The sequence below is a fragment of the Toxotes jaculatrix genome, chromosome 7, assembly GCF_017976425.1.
Source record: "Toxotes jaculatrix isolate fToxJac2 chromosome 7, fToxJac2.pri, whole genome shotgun sequence".
Lineage (NCBI taxonomy): Eukaryota > Metazoa > Chordata > Actinopteri > Toxotidae > Toxotes > Toxotes jaculatrix.
The window spans coordinates 26629169-26645391 of NC_054400.1; the positions used below are offsets into that span (position 1 = coordinate 26629169).

A 16223-nucleotide genomic window follows, 5' to 3' on the forward strand; every position below is an offset into this window, starting at 1 on the left:
AACAAAAACCATCCAGCAAACAGAAACACCTTGTTGATGAGAGAGGTCAGAGGAGAATGGTCAGACAGGCTGGAGCTTACAGAAAGGCTACCCTACCTCAGATAACCTCTGACCTCTGTACTCACTTTGGGCCTTAATACCAATCAGTCATGGTCTGAATGTCACAGTGTGTCTGAGTATTGTTGCTGACCATGTTCATCCCTTCATGGCCACAGTTCACCATCTTCTAATGGCTACTTCCAGCAGGATAATGCTCCATGTCACAAAGATAAAGTCGTCTCAGACTGGTTTCATCAACATGACAGTGAGTTCAGTGAACTTCAGTGGCTAGTATTTGTGTGGCGTTCCTAATGAAGTGCTCACTGAGTGGATCTTCACAGACTTCATACAGGACTGTGTTTCAATATCTGTATCTATCTTGTTAATTCCTTCTTTATTAATTCACATTTATATTTATATTTTCCTCAGGTACTGCAAACTGTGGAATATACATATAGTAAACTACATGTGTTTGGTCCACAGTGAAACCGACATTCAAACTGCTGTGTTTCCACTAACTTTCACTGTCTAACATGGCTGCTCACTTCTGCTTACTTATCGTGTTTGAGGATTTTTAGGACAATTTTATATGTGTATATTACCCTGTTTTATTCTTGCTACTTATCGTTGTTTTTCTTATTAGTACTGTGTTGTTTGTTTTTTGACCTGCTCTGACTTATGTGTAGGTGTTCAAACAAAGCAATTTCCCCTCAGGGATTAATAAAGTATCCATCTCTCTTCTATCTAATATGCATTCTTAGTAATGTAATATCAGCTTAAAGCAAGGCTCACTTTGTATAATTAACATTTTTTGTGTATTTCTGTACATTTACGTCTTTGAGTTTACTGTATGTTTGCATCTGTTTTTCACTCACGCATTAAAGATACACCATAGTGCCCCCATACTGTATCACAACACCGGCTCTCTGCAAAGTGTTGCAGTTATAAATGTGGGCTGTGAGCAGATTGATGGTATCAGTGAGGGAGCAGGTTAGTTTACTGCACCTCTGTCACATTTATGTGGCGAAACCATAGAGGAGATTGAACGTGTAGTCCATCTCGCATTTCTGTTGTGTTGTAGGACGGGGTATTTTTTAGCACACATTTTTAACAAAGAGATCAGTGTGTAATGCTGAATGATGAGATATCCAATCAGAAAACATGGTGACAGGTGGATTTTTCTGATGATTCAATTTGAGTAAATCTTCTCTTGAGCAGCAGCCAAAGTGACAGGCCTGTGGTGGGTGACTTGGTTGTAGGATGAGTCCGTCTTCCAAGGATCATGACGACTGTGTTCAGAGAGCCATATTCCAGTCTAGACCCCTATGTACAGGACATTTTTTTTCTCCTGCACCACTACAACACATGCAGATACAGTTTGTTCTTACCGTCCTCTCCTCCATGCCGGGCCCTTGCCTCTGGTTCACCTCCTGGCTGTCGGGCGGTGGGGACACACTCCGACCCTGAGGGTCCACCCAGCTGTACACATGGTTGGTAATGTAGCCTCCAGGGATCCGACCCATAGAACACACTGACATCGCCAGCTTCTTGTATCCCTTCAGCACCTGCATTAGGAAAGTTGAAGGGGTGAAGTTGTGGGTGCTGTGAAAATGCAGGTTAAGTTTATTACTTTATTGATCAAACAGGGGGAATTAGTTATTCTCTGCAGTTTACCCTCACCAAATGAACGAAACACATACACAAGCATACACATGCACTGCATGCTGGGGCAGGGGGCTGCCAACTAAGGCACCCGGGGAGCTGGGGTGGATTGGTGCCTTGCTCAGGGGCACCACAGCCATGGTTGCAGAGGTGGGGGGGGTGGGGGGTGGGGGGTGTTGGGTTGTTGGGTGTAGCTTTTGGTGAAACCGAGCACATCTCTGTCCACACCCACTACATCCATCAGTGATGTTGGGTGTGGTCAGAGCTGTAGCATCTTTCTCAATATCTGCACAAGCACTAACTGTTAATCTACAACAGTCCGATGCACGAAAATCTGATGCACTACATGTCCATCCACCCAACCTTTGTAACCTTCCCTTCCACCTTGCAAAATAAAGGAAACCTTCCTGCATTGGCGTAAAAAAAAAAAACACTACAATCCTGTCAGTAGAAAAGAACCTTGATTTTGGACAACTCTGAAAAATGATGAGCAGCCGGCCAGTATTATTAGGTCTAATTTATAAGCCTAGGCTCACTAAGGCTTATCATTTAATTCATAGTGTATAATGTGGTCATTACAGAGGTGTGATAGACATGCTACATAACATCGACCAGGCCACAGTGACTTGAAACACCATTTGTTTATTAGCATTTGACCAAAACCATCATCTTCCCCTAACCCTAACCAAAGTGCTTTAGTTGCCTAAATCAAAAACAGCAGTCAGGAGACAAACCCTGGGCTCCGACGTCACAGTTGTGTTCTTTGTACCCCTGCATACACCCCAACCACCTCCCACTGACTCTGACACAGCTCATTAACGCAGCATTTCATTCATTAAAAAAAATGTTGTCTCTCAGCCGGGGATTATGTTTATCCCCCCTATGTGGGGGTAAAACAGAACTGGGGAAACATCTGATTAATATATAAACGCAACTTCAAGGAGACAGGGTTGCCCCTCTAGTTGTCGTTGAACATTGGAGCTGGACATAAATGGTGACGTGCAGAATCATCCGATATGATCATGATTCCTAGGACAGTGGGCTGGTGCAGCCAAGGACACAGATAATATCTGCACTCAGCCCAGTGCCACCAGCCTTTTTCCCCTGGATTTGACTGTTATTTATTCTTATTTGGTCTCAGGGTATGACACCAAACAGTGACTCTCAGTAACAATGCCCTCCTGTCTGTTGGCACAGATACATTGCGTTGAACCTTTGTCTGGTGTTGAATCACTGCACCCTTTCATCATTTCTCCTTGAGTGATTTCATAGTCCTTTCAGCTCTGCTATTTAAACCGCTGACGCTCCGTTGCCTCGTGCATCTGCTGTCACGTCACTTAGTTGTTTTATCAGAGACGGACAGAATTAGTGGAGGCTTTGAGGCCATGGCTCTGACTCTCACTGTGACTCACACAGAAAAGACCACCAAGAACCAGACAGAAAGAGGGTCAAAGTCAGGCAATTCCTTCACTACAACTAGGGTAAACTGAATAAATATAATAGCAGCAGAATTAATATTAATAATTATATTAATGTTTTGACCTTTTCCCACAACAAAAAATGAGATTAAAACTGAATAACAGATCTAAAAACAAAAAAAACCTATAATGAACCGTTTTTCAAAAACGTATGAAAACCAAACAATAATGTGAAGATGGATAAATGAACAAACTGCATACACCCCTGTACAATATCACTAAAATATGAAATGATAATATTAAATGATCAAAACTGTACCATCTTACTATATATATTAAAAAAAATTACTTTTTTTAAAATTCTTTAAGTTGAATTGAAAACAAACAGGTTAGACAGACTAAATTGAAAGTACAGGCCCCAAAATAAAACCAACTACAACTAACTGTATGGATAAGGTTATAAAAGAACCTGTGAACACCACATGTAATATGGCTCCATGTGGTGAGGAACAAGTGCCTGAACAAGTAAGACAAAGATGAAGAGGATACAAGAGCATCAGTAGACCACTGAACACAAGCTGAAAGACAGTTGCAGCAGTGGTTAGGAGGTGAAGGAAGAGTCATACTACCAATAACAGAAGGCGGTCCTGGAAACATGACGCCACACACAATCTGCTGATTACACACACGCCCACTACATGAAGTCAACAGATACAGTCTACAGATGGAGTCCAAGAAGAAAACCACTGATCCCAAAATGCAACAAAACTGCAATGAAACTTTACCAAGGAACATGAAAAGAAGGCTCATCTGACCTGAGTCCAGCAGAAAACCTTAAAGCTGAAGACAGAGAAACAAAACCAGCGAAGAGCAGCTAAAAAAAATCATGGGTGAAGAAGCAGAACATCTCTCCACAGATCTGTGTTAGACTGGAATCATCTATGACACTTTTCGTTGTCTTCCAAACAATGAGGTTCACCAAGGGTCTGGAGAATGTGTCTTTACTCTATTTTAAGTCAGTGTGATGTTTATCTGAAAACAAGTGCTGAAATTTCCGCCTGTCTGCTTCAAATGAACACATCTGGCAGTTTCTGAGAGATGAAAGCTGCTTACTTTTTGCTTCTTTCCCTGTCCCTTTCGTTTCTTTTCTCTCCTATTTGGGCTCTTTTCTGACACTCTGGTCTGAACATGCAGCGACTGATCACGTTAGGGCACAGTTACTCGCTGAGGGACACTTCAACATGAAACATGGTTGGACAGGCTGCAGTGCAGGGGTCACAGTTGAGATGGTTCTGCTGCAGGATGGTCCCTGTCATCATTAGGGCAACGTGCCACACCATTTTTAGATCTTCTTTCTTATTTTCTGCAACAGTCTGCCATTGGGGTTTCATTGTCCTAGAAACCAAGACAATAATCTTGTCCTGACCAGACTGAGAAAGTGTGGAGTTTACAGCTGTCACTTAGTGTTGTAAGTGATTTTCTCACACATATTTATATGTAAATACATATGAATTGTGTTGTCAGTGATATGTCAGTAAGCAATCTGTCGTATTTGATCCCGTTTAAGAGTCAACCATAGACCTTTGCAGGACCTCTACACTGCCCCCACCCCCAGGCCTTCTGCCAGGATCATCTGCATGCTTTGAACCCCCCCCCTGAAATCAGAGCTGGTGGAAACTAAATACAGTTATGGTTATGGTTATTAGGCAACTTATAGTAAAACACTTGATTTAGATCAGTTAAAGATGATAGGTGATCTTGATAAACTCTTCAATGACTTCAAGCTCAAAAGTTGACTTTTGAGCTCCAAATAAATGCTAACAGTCCTCTGTGTCTGCTTGAGGAGTAAATAGGAAACAGTTTCACCATAAGATCTTTATGAGGTGATAATATATCAATGGTGTGTTTATGGCTTGTTCTGCTGCACCCAAGTGGCACTGCAGCTTTTTTTTTTTTTTTAGTATACTGTGCCAAACAACACGCAGAATATGAACCTCTCTGGTCTCTGGTGTCAAACTCCTGTTCTTCATAAATCCTAGCAGCCCCCTCAACCTGCTCCCTGTGACTTCTGTGCAGTATAAGAAGATCAAAGTAAAGCTGATATACATAACTGTATACTGTATGAGCCAGAGTCACACACTTGACTCTGCTGAACTTGTTTTGATTCACTCTCTGTCGTTAATCGCACTTCTCCTTCAGTCCTCCTGCCAACCCGTCCTTCAGTTTTAACCCAAACCTTGGAGCACATCTGCCCTGCTGAAGTGCACAAGGGCCAGGTGGGACTCTGGGGCTGTTCTGTAGCTGACCTTTGGGCTCCACAAAGAAGAAGACTATAAGGATAGAAAATTCTCCTCAGGGATCCATAAAGAATTACATTATTAATGTCTTTCTTTTTCCCCTCCCGTACACTAAAACTTATCAAATTTCTGAGGCAGAGTATTTAAAGTTTAAAACTCTGTTCTCTGCTTTGCTCTCCTCCCTTCCAACAATTTGGTGATCGGAGGTTTATGGATGGCTGTCCCTGCAGTGTTGATGGATGTTCAGAGTGTGTCTCAGCACGGTGACTCGATGTGTCACTCTGGCAGTGCCATGGCCATAAATCAGCACCTACTCAGCTTCTTTATCACTGCCAGAAGTAGCAGACGCACAGGGTGTTGAGATGCTCTGTCACACTTGTGTACCCACTTCTAAACACCATCACATCCACACACACTGGCTGTGCACTGTGGTAAGAGGCTGCAGAGCACTCGCGTCTTGCATCTACACACATGTACAGTAGCTGAGTATGTGAGGACCCAGAGCTGGACCGGATTTTGAGTATATCAAAGCATCCCAGGAGGTAGGTGTGTAAGGAACCACATCCTGGTGTTTGCCAGGGCAACACATTTCTGGGTGAAAGTCTCATTTTAGTCACAGTATCTGCAGAGTGCAGGAATAATCTTCATGCCACCTCAACAAACGGCAGAGGGAATAAAATTGTCTGCAGAGACTCCAAATGTATTCTGTACATTTCAGTGAAGAAGCTGAGTTTAATATATTATTTACATTTATATTTCATTTATTTATTTACATTTAACATGAATATTTAATATTATGTCACTAGCGCAATTCAGAAATTTAAAATATACTTTTTACTCAAGTAGATTCATTATCCTTTCAGTTTTATTTAAGTTACACCTAACTAAAAACTGTCAAGATTACAACACTTTATTTCCTGTATGTAAATTTTGTGTAGTACCGTAGGAAAGTGTCCTCTTCAACATGTAGCTGATCATTTTTTAAAGTAAGATCATGTTACTCCAGCAAGACTCCCCTGACATCTCACCTAAAGTGTGACGATGTTTACTTATAGTAACAGTGTTCGATCTGTGTGTCTTCTAGGGAACATCAGAGAGTAAGGGCATGTGGCTCCAGGAGTGAGGGCCAGGCCCACATGCTCCGGGCCGAGGCAAGACTCCCAATAGGCATGGACGTCTAAGTCCATGATGTACTCAGCACAGCCTTAGGGGCAGAGACGGACACCGCCGGTAGAACACTGAGAACTCATCTTCACAGAACCGCATAAATCAAGCTGAAGAAAAAAGGGGAGCAGAGCTCAGGTCACGCAGGTGTCACATGCCACAGATGCAGGCCTGACTGGGGCCCAGTGCTCGGCACAGGGCACAAAAGAAAGCCTTCACCACTGAACGTGTGAGGGGGATGAATCCAACAGCAACAGCAAAAACTATATGAAGTAGAAACAACTATTTTTCAAGACAACAGCAAGTCAGACGCTGTGGTTATTGCTGCTGTGAAACTACACTAGTTATCAACTCAAATTTTACAATTACAAAAACAGACATAAATGACATATGAAACATATAATGCAATTAGTTTTTGTTCGTTTAATATTAATTACTGCTTTAACCAAAGTTGTTGTTAGGTAGATGGAACCTGAATAGCAAAGAACTAACTCAAAATCAAAACATTCAAAATATTCAAAATACTACGTCCTCCATGTCCTTCAGTGTGCTAGAATATTTCAAAGGCGTATGGTGATTTGGCTCTAGCTGTTAAGATTTAAGTAAGAAGTGAAACTGATTCTAGAGTCGCTTTGCTTCCAAAAAATGTTGCACAAGTGAAGCTGCCTTATTTAAGAAGTGAGAATGTGACAGCAGGTGCTACAGAGTAGAAAAACAGGTACAGAACCTAAACACAGCTACTGAAACATCACTCATTTAACAGCTCCATCATTTGTGTCCTCGTCAGGCTGTGTGGCTGCGCACTGCTCATTAACCCTACTCCAGCTACAATAACCTGCCCTGCACCGTTCCTTACCCAGACATGATGAATTGACTTGCTACCTCGTTGGCTGTGCAGACTTTGGCAGGGTACAATTCAGCACGTCAGCCTTTTCAGTAACACCAGCTGTATATCATCACACCCTCCCAGAAAACAGGCTTCACCTCAGTTTGTCTGACCAGGGGCTGGGCCACTCTCCTAAACCAGTACTGAAGGAGATGGAGTCTAACAAACTGAAAAGATTTGCCTTAAACTGAAATGTCCATCCTGTGAAAACGTGACTCTTACTTTACAAAATATTCAAAGGACAACTGGAAAGACATGTCTTCGGTTGACAAAGTCTAAGCACTTGCAGAGATTTATATTCTTTATATTCATGTAAAATCTGTGAAAGTTGGGTATAAGGGATAATTTTCTCCCCAAGTATTGAATTCTACTTCAGCTTCAGAGGGACTGTCACATACAAATGGGGGGAAAAGGGACTCAGGGCAGAGCTAGATGTCTCAGTGCAAAGTGTCCATTTCATGCTGCACCTGAAAAGAAGCAGTTGGGACATGTGGGTGAGGGACGTGACTCAGTAACACTTTTCCAACTCCCTCAACAAACCACTGCTGAGCACGGTAGAGCTGCTCAGTGAGCAAAAACAGACTGTGGTCGTACAGTTAGCGCTCATACTGCTCAGCCACCACAGGAATGACGCTTCCATTGAGTCCTGCTTTCTCATATTAATACATACATGCAATAACCTCTAAGGCTTGTCGAGAGCCTAATCTTCTCGCTGTGTTTCAGACTTCTGAACTTGCAGTGATGTGGTGGTGTGGAAAAATTGATTGCTCCAAATTAAACACAGCAGGTGGACTGGTGAGTGAATGAATCTTGCAGCGTGCCTGACCCTGAATGTTATCTGACTCAGCTGAAGAGCTGCTGGCACTGACGCTCCCAGGCCTCTTACTGCAATCTCTGCACTCAGCTCTCTGCTCCTTAGCCTCTCCTATCCACAGGGAGAAGCACCGCAGTCCCAGCGGATGGTTCCAGTACACTAAATAGACTGTTGGCATGCTTAGCGCTTCCCGCCTAAAGACACTGCAGTCCCGACACACAGGATTTAAACAGAGTGAGGCAAAGGGGACAAAAGAACAGACGAATCAGCTACATTTCATACAAGACACTTCTACATACAAGACACAATATACTGTATGATGTTTGCTCAGCCGAGGGACCACTGTCATGGCAGACATTTTGACTTGTCAAAGCAGGAAAAGCACAGATGGAGTTGATAACGTTAATGATGGCTGCATTCCATTTAGCTGAGCCTCACTGCAAAAATTAAAATACTAAAATAATAAAACTCAAAAGCAGCAACATTTTCCCAGCAGTTCTTTTAAGTGCACTCAAATACATACAGTAACATTGAGATCAAACAACTTTACTGAACTCTGTATATGAATCACATCAGCCTTGATTACACTGAATAAATTCAGGAAAACTGAGTTACAGCTTTTTTTACCAGCTCGTCTTTTTGTGTATATTATATCAAATCTACATTCAGTCATTAGTCAACATTAACACAATTCCCATTTGAAGAAATAAAATGACACTGACAAATATCATCATATTAACATTCAATCATGTATGTTTAATAACCAAATACTCTAAGTCATTCTTTTTATAGCAGATTGAATTTAAACACAGTTTTAACATTGTAAACTGAATCAGACATTGTCTGATTTGGCTAATGCTGCTTAGTTTGAGCCTCAGTGTTTTAAGTCTCAGGGGTCTGAGAAGTCTGGAAGGGCGTATGTCAGGCTGAGGAGAGGCCCATGGGAACGCAGCATGAACTCAGCACATCATGAAGACCAGTCAGCCCTAAGCTTCCTCCATTAATCTGCTCATTTAGCTCTTCCTACAGTATGTCTCAGTGCAGAGCACCATTCTTTGAATTCCTTTCATCAACAAAAAAATGTATACAGTCCCCTCCAAAAGTATTGGAACAATGAGGCTGATTCCTTTATTTTTACTGTAGGCTGGAAACATTTGGGTTTGACACCAAAAGATGAATATGACACAAAAATTCAACATCTCAGCTTTTATTTCCAGGTACTTACATCTGGATCCGATACACAACGTAGAAGATAACATTTTTTGTAAAGAAGCACCACATTTTTAGGTGTTCAAATGTATTGGAACAGATAATTAAAGCAAATAAGACTTAATATTTTGTTGCAAATCCTTTGCTTGAAATAACTGCATCAAGTCTGTGACCCATTGACATCACCAAACTTTTGCATTCTTCTTTTGTGATGCTTTTCCAGGCTTTCACTGCAGCCTCTTTCAGCTGTTGCTTGTTTTGGGGGGTTGTTCCCTTCAGTTTCCTCTTTAGCAAGTGAAAAGCATGCTCTACAGGATTCAAGTCTGGAGATTGACTTGGCCAGTCTAAAACCTTCCACTTCTTGCCCCTGATGAACTCCTTTGTTGTTTTTGCAGTGTGTTTTGGGTCGTTATCTTGCTGCATGATGAAGGATCTCCCAATCAGTTTGGTTGCATTTTTCTTTAAATTGGCAGACAAAATGTTTTTGTAGACTTCTGAGTTCATTTTGCTGCTGCCATCAGGTGTTACTTCATCAATGAAGATTAATGAGCCCATCCCAGAAGAAGCCATGCAAGCCCAAGCCATGACATTGCCTCCACCATGTTTAACAGTTGAGCTTGTGTGTTTGGGATTATGGGCAGATCCTTTCTTTCTCCAAACCTTAGCCTTTCCATCACTTTGGTAAAAGTTAATCTTTGTCTCATCAGTCCATAACACTTTGTCCCAGAATGTTTGAGGCTCGTCTCTATACTTTTTGGCAAAATCCAGCCTGGCCTTCCTATTCTTCTTGCTGATGAGTGGCTTGCATCTTCTGGTGTAGCCTCTGTACTTTTGCTCATGAAGTCTTCTGCGAACAGTAGATACTGATACTTTCACTCCTGCCCTCTGGAGGTTGTTGGTGATGTCACTAACAGTTGTTTTAGGGTTTTTCTTTGCAGCTCTCACAATGTTTCTGTCATCAACTGCTGTTGTTTTTCTCGGTCTACCTGTTCGACGTCTGTTACTTAGTACACCAGTGGTTTCCTTCTTCTTTAAGACATTCCAAATGGTTGTACTGGCTATGGCCAATGTTTGTCCAATGGCTCTGATCGACTTTCCATCTTTTCTCAGCTTCACAATTGCCTCTTTCTCCCTCATAGACAGCTCTCTGGTTTTCATGTTTGTTACACTTCTTGCTGTAAATGCAGTCTCCTCTGGCAAAACCCAAATGTGAAACTGAGCAAGTGCTATTTATTGTTTGAATAATTAGTGTAATAGGAAACACCTGGGCAACAAAACACACCTGTCAGTCACATGTTCCAATACTTTTGATCACCCAGAAATGTAGTGTTCCTTTACAAATAATGTTATCTTCTAAGTTGTGCATCAGAACCAGATGTAAATACCTGGAAATCAAAGCTGAAATGTTGAATTTTTGTCTCATATTTGTTTTTCGGTGTCATACTCAAATGTTTCCAGTCCACAGAAAAGATAAAGGAATTTGCTTCACTGTTCCAATACTTTTGGAGGGGACTGTATGTACTTTGCAAACAACAACAAACAAACTGCTGTGCTACTGCTTTTGTGGCTGCAGTCTGTGTGAGACAGTCAAACCACGACTTATTTTGATAATCTCACATTCTAGAAGAGATTTTAATTGAAGTTAAAAGTTTTGACAGATATTTTAACCCCTTGCACAAACTTTCAGCTTACGAGCTACCAAAATAAAATACACACAGTGTTAGTTTGTCCTCACAGGTCCATGAAGCATGTGTGAGGGACAGAAAGAGAGCGGGTGAGGATTAGTGAGATTTCAGGCTTGAAGCTACAACAGTCCAACACGGCACGCTGACTACAACAGTTCAGACTGAAGCTGGATCAGAAGACACCAACTTCTCACAGGGTCCAGCAGCGTTACCTGCTCCTCACTGTCCAGTGAATGCAAACGTCCATCTCCTTGGTCCCTTTAAGCAACCAAAAGCTCATATATCATACCGAGGTGGTTTATCACAATTAGCATTACGACTTTTACAAAATGTATTGAATTAATGCAGTACTGAACATACACACTTATCATCCTGCTGTGTTGCCTCTGCAACTTGCCCAAATCTTGGATTAAAATTTCTTCATTAGCTGTGGTTCAGATAAATGAAAATAAAAGCATAATGAATGTAAGAAATTCTATATAAGCCTGTTAAATGTAGGTAGTATGAACTACACCAATGAAGAGCGTCTACAGTGCACAGTCAAAATGTCAACTGTGAAAATTTTTATAGTCCACAGGGCAAAGTCAGTCACTCTGTCTCATATACTGCACGAAATGTGGTGTGAATGGTCATTGTAACCAAAGGATGAAACTTCAGTAACTTCAATCTACCTCAACTACTGAGAAATATTATTCACTCCTCTGTCCAGTTGGTGTTCAACACATCTGCAGAGCAGCCTGATTGACTGTTTTACCTGTATGACCAACATTTATGTCTTTGTTCATCATCTGTGAGCTTTTAATTCCATCCTAACCTGAGTCAGCTGGTCTCTCTGTAATGTTGCCAGTGTTAAAACAATCCACTGTCCAGAAAAAAGGTTGGGGGCCCTGCTCTGGAGACCACAAACAGGAATGTAACTGGACTTGTGGTTTCATTCATTTTCTCTCTGTCTCTATAACCATAGATAATTTGCCATAACTTTTCCCTAACCTTAACAATGCTGTGGTTGCCATGTACAGAAACTGTACAAAAATTATAATAATTTTGGAACAAAACATCTGCCATTGCATTATTTTGCTGATACAACGGTATTGTTGTTATTTTTACTGTAACACTGTAACTTTCCATACCGTGTGTGTGTTCACTTTAATAAGACTATTTTAAAGGAAAACTACAGGTTATTGCAGTTTTATTTTATTAGCTCTGGTTGTTGGTTGTTGTTGTACACATTAAAGTAATTGCTGACGAGTTGGCATACAAATAAATAAATAAACAAATACAAAGGTTAGATGGTCAGGAAACGGGCAGACGGACCATCAGACAGCTTGTAAACAAACTTCCAGCCAAACAGTGAACTGTAAACTTATTACTCAGACTCTCTGATGTAAACAAACCACAGTTTACAGAGCCACCTCCTGCTTCAGCTCTGACTCAGCATATCTGCCATCGCTGAGCTCACTCACCGGTCTTCTACACAGTGAGAGATTATTAGCAACATTTCAGGTGCACTCACCTTCAGATACACTGGTTAAGACCAGTTTATCCAGATTAATCTCCACTGCCAATAGAACTGATGGGAAGAATTCCCAAAATCAAATCCAAGCAATAATTAAGCACAGTTTTCCTTTGAGGACACTTTATACTCTATCCAAGTACGATGTATGAACTCTGTGAGTGACTTCATCTCAGATGCACTGCCTGAGAAACACAACATCCTGAACATGTATCTAAGCAAAGCAGCACAACTTCCTGCCTGTACATGGCGGATATCTGGGTGCTGCTCAGTAGGATATTTTAGGACGCCTTTCTGCTGGAAACTAGGTCTGATCTACGCCTCTGCCCTGACTACATCTGTGATGGATGATGCTCATCGCGCAGCTCTCCCAGATATGTCACCATTACGGCGGCACAACAGCTTTTTGATGGGACATGAAAAGTTCTCCATTTTGTGTGACAGCCCAGTTATTTCTGTTTGGCGAGGTATGAGGAAGGATGATGGAAAGCTCCTGCGGCAGGTGATCAGTCTCTAAAAGGAGGTAATTATAGATAGTTAAACAGTTGGCTTTATGGTCTCAGAGCAGGGAGTGAACTATAGAAGAATCACAGGTCTGCCTAAGCAGCCCAGCAGAAGATGTAGTAATCTGGCTCATTGGCAGAGAAGGTTAGTGAAGGCTTGTTATGAAGGCTTTAGGTTTGAAAACCCTGAAGCCAGCTCAGACAGTCTGAGCGTGGAAGATGAATGACACTCACTCATACCGTGTCCAGGCACCAGGGCTTTAGAAACAACTTCAATGAAAGGCTAATTACTCATTAATTGACACAAATCATATTAATCTTGTACTCAAACAACCATATAATGCTCTCAACTGCTGGTTAAGGTGTTGGTTGTTTTCATATAAGAAAAATCTGTAGCAAAATAAAGCATTTGGCTATAAATCAGAAAAAGTATATTTTATTTGTTTTGTCCACCAAAGCCATAGAGAGGGAGGAGACATGGTATTGTTAACTATGGAGAGAGAGGTGCACACTTTTGAACAGCTTCTCCTTCAAGGCATTCACACAGTTGCACTCACTTGTGCACGCAGAGTGACAGACGCAGTTGTGTGATGCATATTAAAGTCAACTTGAAAGGGAAGTTTAGAGCCCGCTCACTTCCTCACCTCCACATACTCAGCGTGATGTGGGTGTTAATGTCTGATTTTTATTTATTTTTTAATTCAGAAATGTTTTTACACAGCTTGTCCAATTCCTTCACCTCACGCCATCCAACCATTGGTACTTCTGATGAAGCACAGTGGCAGCTTTAGCTACTAACATTAGCAAAAACAGCTCTATGAGGGCCGTGTGTCTGTCAGCTGTCAGCTGTTTGGAGTTCTCCCACCCCCTCGTGGCCACGAATGAATTCATGCAGCTTTATGGCATCGCATTTGCCTCTGGCAGCTCTGAGCCTCCTGCACAGGCACATCTGTATCCTCTGGGGAACAGACATTTGTTTACTCTGGACCAGTAAAATACCATCGCACTGTTGTAGATCATCCATAATTTACCCCAAATGAGCTTTTCTTAAGCTGCCAAATGCTTTATCAGGTGTTCACAAAGTGGAATCACTGGCAGCGGCACATGAATCTCTGATTCTCTGTGACTGGATGTTTCTGACCAAACCATGTACAAAGATCTGCTCCTTTGACTTTTAATCGAAGAACTAGATTGTTAGTTACCGCACATCTCATCTTCCCAAACATCAGTCACATGTGTTCACTGTGTGTTTGGAACAGTAAATGTAGAAGTTTTCAATAACTGTGTAACAACTGGAGCCTCCTGGAAGCTCTCAGTCACCTACTGCTATATAGCTAAATGCTTCAGTACGCTGTAAACAAACTAGTTAATACGAGGATATTTCTGTATCACGTCAAAAGGCTAACGTTTTTGTAGGAAAGCTGCAAACAAGCCACCAAACATATCAGTACGCTGTCTGTCGTCATAGAGATGGGTGAGACCTGATGTACGATAATGGCATCTACTTTCAAATCCTGCTCACTGTCTCACCTACAGCTGGCAAATCACTGCCTAGATTGGGTGAGTGGTGGATTGTCAGTTTTGGAAAGTTACTAAAATTACTGAACGCAGCACCACCCAAGCACATCTTTGGAAAGGTGTATCTACAGCACTTTATTTCACTTTGGCACAGGTCTGAGAAGCAGAGTGATAAAATGGAGATTTATTGCTGTGGTCCTGTCATTATTATTTAAAAGACAGTTCACAGCAGTTGTTCTCAGAGAGGTGAAGACCCTCAAATAATTTAGTGGCACTTTTGTGATTTTTACAATGCAGTGGCAAACACAGCAACATTATGGTGCTAATAACGCGCTGACCCGTTATCAATCATTATTCCAATCCGTTATCAGGCCACAGGCAACACAAAGTGTTTACTTCAGCTCATTCCTGTGTGTCCTCCAAGACAGAGACCTCAAGGCACCAGTTAAATTCGGCTTTTCATCCATTACCTCTGACGTCACACGGTAAAGAAAAAAAAAAAACACCATTAAAGGATGAGCACGCCATTAAAACGTCTCCTCTTCCCAATTAAAGCCCTGTTAAAATGTAGTATCAGGCTATTTAACTGACTCCGATAACAAGAGCGGCCGACACAAAGCAGAGGGAGTGATGGTAATCTGCAACTAGAGCTTCACTAACAAATGACAGACAGAAAATGCTGCGTGACAAAGAAAGTCTCTGCAGGCGGGTCCATTCACTTTGTTCAGCGTTGTATCACAACAGCGAATTAGAGGTTGACGAGAGGCAGAAGTAGCTGCTTTCTATTCTGGGCCCAACATTTCTGCAGGCTCAGAGCCATTCAGAGCCAGTGAGAGGCAAAGATCAGCCCAGTAACCGGCAAAAACGAGTGACACTCAAGTGCGATTTGGGCTATATATGCATCCCCACGGTGCTCGAGCCAGGATGGAGTGGGTGGAAGAGGAGCTCTCAGCAGGTCTTGCGTGGAGCAGGATGGGTGGGTGGATGAAGTGAGGGAGGAAGGGAATTGTTGCTGTGATAAAGGTGGTGGATGGGTTTATTTTTATGTTGGAGGAGAGGTGATTTGCGGGACAAGAGGCCAATGCAGACATCAGCACTAGTCACCCAGTCTACAGGGGCCACTTTGAGGGCCCTCCACTGTGACTGAATCGCTATCTCCCCCTCAAAGCATCGCTTATGCTGAAGTCTGGAGATGAACGTATGGTCCAGAATAGTCTAAATCATCTGGAGTGTCACTCGTCTAATTGTCTCGTTACGATGCTGAGCTCTGCCTCACAAACTGGGGGAAAAAAAGGGCAGAAGTTTAAGCCAACTTCTCCTGACTAACGCTGCGTTCATGTCACATCAAGTTTACTGGATAATTTATGTCTTCAAATGCTAATCATAACTATGGCATGTAGAAGGGTCTTTTAAACTTTTTTCATCTTTAAGCAAATAGTTTGTCAATAAGGTTTGCAGACGTATGATGACAGGTGATAGGGTTGTATATGTATCTGCTGTTATGGACTCATGTCT

At 41.9% G+C, this 16223-nt stretch overlaps 1 protein-coding gene across 1 annotated transcript in view; it reads right to left on the minus strand.

Annotated features, from left to right (window-relative positions):
* The window catches only part of LOC121184633 (whirlin-like), a 70917-nt gene that overhangs the window by 37379 nt on the left and 17315 nt on the right, over positions 1-16223 (minus strand). The window contains exon 2 of the mRNA XM_041042426.1: positions 1428-1604. Coding sequence (XP_040898360.1) covers positions 1428-1604 — 177 coding nt within the window. The remainder of the gene's footprint in view (positions 1-1427; positions 1605-16223) is intronic.